The 1,648-nt window shown below is 69.2% G+C and overlaps 1 protein-coding gene across 1 annotated transcript in view; it reads right to left on the bottom strand.

Annotated features, from left to right (window-relative positions):
- The window catches only part of COL16A1 (collagen type XVI alpha 1 chain), a 32,736-nt gene that overhangs the window by 15,776 nt on the left and 15,312 nt on the right, over positions 1-1,648 (bottom strand). The window contains 5 exon segments of the mRNA XM_019473525.1: positions 143-187; positions 368-448; positions 710-745; positions 1,145-1,261; positions 1,357-1,401. Coding sequence (XP_019329070.1) covers positions 143-187; positions 368-448; positions 710-745; positions 1,145-1,261; positions 1,357-1,401 — 324 coding nt within the window.

Consider the following 1,648-nt stretch of genomic DNA (forward strand, 5'->3'; position numbering starts at 1 on the left):
GCCCTCTGCCCATCACCATGGCCTCAGGGCAGGGCGCCGGGTCCCCTCGGCAACTTGCAGTGGGGGGCTCCAAACCCCCCCAGGACCATAACATGATGCCCGTGCAGCCCGGCAGCCCCCCGCCCCGGGCAGGGGTACTTACGATGGGCCCAGGTGGCCCCGGGGGTCCCCGCAGTCCCGGTGAGCCCTGGGGAGAGACGGGTGCATTAGGCGTGACCACGGCAGGGGGGGACAGGGACCTGACCCCGCTCCAGCTCCAAGGGGCACTGAGGGACCAGTCATGGCCCCCACGGCCGCTGGGAAGGGCTGGGATGGCGGGGAGGGCCCGGAGGAGCGGGACAGCGCCGCAGACGGGGAGCGCACCCACCTGCTCTCCTCTCTCGCCAGGGATGCCCGGGGCACCCGGCAGCCCGGGATCACCCACACAGTCCGAGTCAGGGCTGTCACCCTGCAGGGAGCGGGAATGTATCAGGAGCTGGGGCCAGCTCTGGCTGCTGCCCGCAGCTGAGCCCTGCCAAGGCCCGCCAAGTGCCCCCGAAGCAACCTCCGCTCCCCAAAGCCCCAGCTGCTCCCGCAAGGTGGGTACGGTGCCATGTCCTGCCCCAGCTGGGACCATCCCTGCAGCACCCTGGGGACCAGGGAGCCAGACCGGGGTAGCAGCTCAGCCCCAGGGGCAGGGAGAGGGTGCCAGGCAGCACGGTTCACTCACCCGAGCCGCCTCCGCTCTTGGGAACTGGGCAAAGCACTGGAAGAAAACCCAGGAATCACCCAGAGATCCCCTGCAGGGGTGTACTGGAGGAGCCGCGGGGCACCGTGGGGCACGGAGCCCTGCATCCTGCACCCCTCGGGTGCTCAGCACCCACTGCTCCAGCCCGCACCGGCCCCTGCACAAGACAAACCTGCCACCCTCCCCGCGGACCCCATCGGGGCAGGTGGGAGCTGTGCATGGGAGCCTGCCTGCATGCCGGGTAGGACCAGTGTGCCCAGAGCGTGCCCAGCCCTGCAAGCGCCTGCTGCTTTGCGTGACTGCCACGTGAGCTGATGCCTGGGGGCTCGGGAGCATCTCTGCACTTCACGCCAAGACCCAGCAGGACCAGGGGTTTTTGGGCACCGGGATTCCCACCTGGAGGTGGGCAATACTCACGCGGGCGCAGCTCTCGCTGCCAGGGGCGCCCGGCATGCCCCCGTCCCCCTTCTCCCCCTTGACGCCGCTGGGTGCTTCGAAGGCTGCCTGCAGCTGGGTGCAGTCCCCGCAGAGGGTCTGGGAGGAGGCGGGGAGTCAGGGGCACCCTGAGGTGCTTGGGGTCCCCCGGGCACGACCCACAGCGGGAAGGTGCCCTGTCCCCACGCTCTCACCTTCAGCACCTCGATGTTCCTCTCGGCCATGACAGCCAGTGGTCCCTGGAAGAGATGCAGGAGGGAAGGGGACGGTCCCCGCGCCGGGGGGCAGGCAGTGGTGGGAGGAACTGCCGCAGGCACAGCTGCTACCTACCAGGTCCCCGGCTGGTCCGGGCAGTCCCGGCAAACCGTTGTGTCCTGGCATCCCCTAAAGCCAAGGAGAGAGCTTGAATATTTAAACCCTGTGCTAAAAGCTGGGCAGGATTGGTCCCCACTCGCCCGCTGCTGCTCCCGTCTCCCGGTGCTCGCC

This window comes from Aptenodytes forsteri, unplaced genomic scaffold (assembly GCF_000699145.1).
Source record: "Aptenodytes forsteri isolate BGI_AS27 unplaced genomic scaffold, ASM69914v1 Scaffold7, whole genome shotgun sequence".
NCBI classification, from domain to species: Eukaryota; Metazoa; Chordata; class Aves; order Sphenisciformes; family Spheniscidae; genus Aptenodytes; species Aptenodytes forsteri.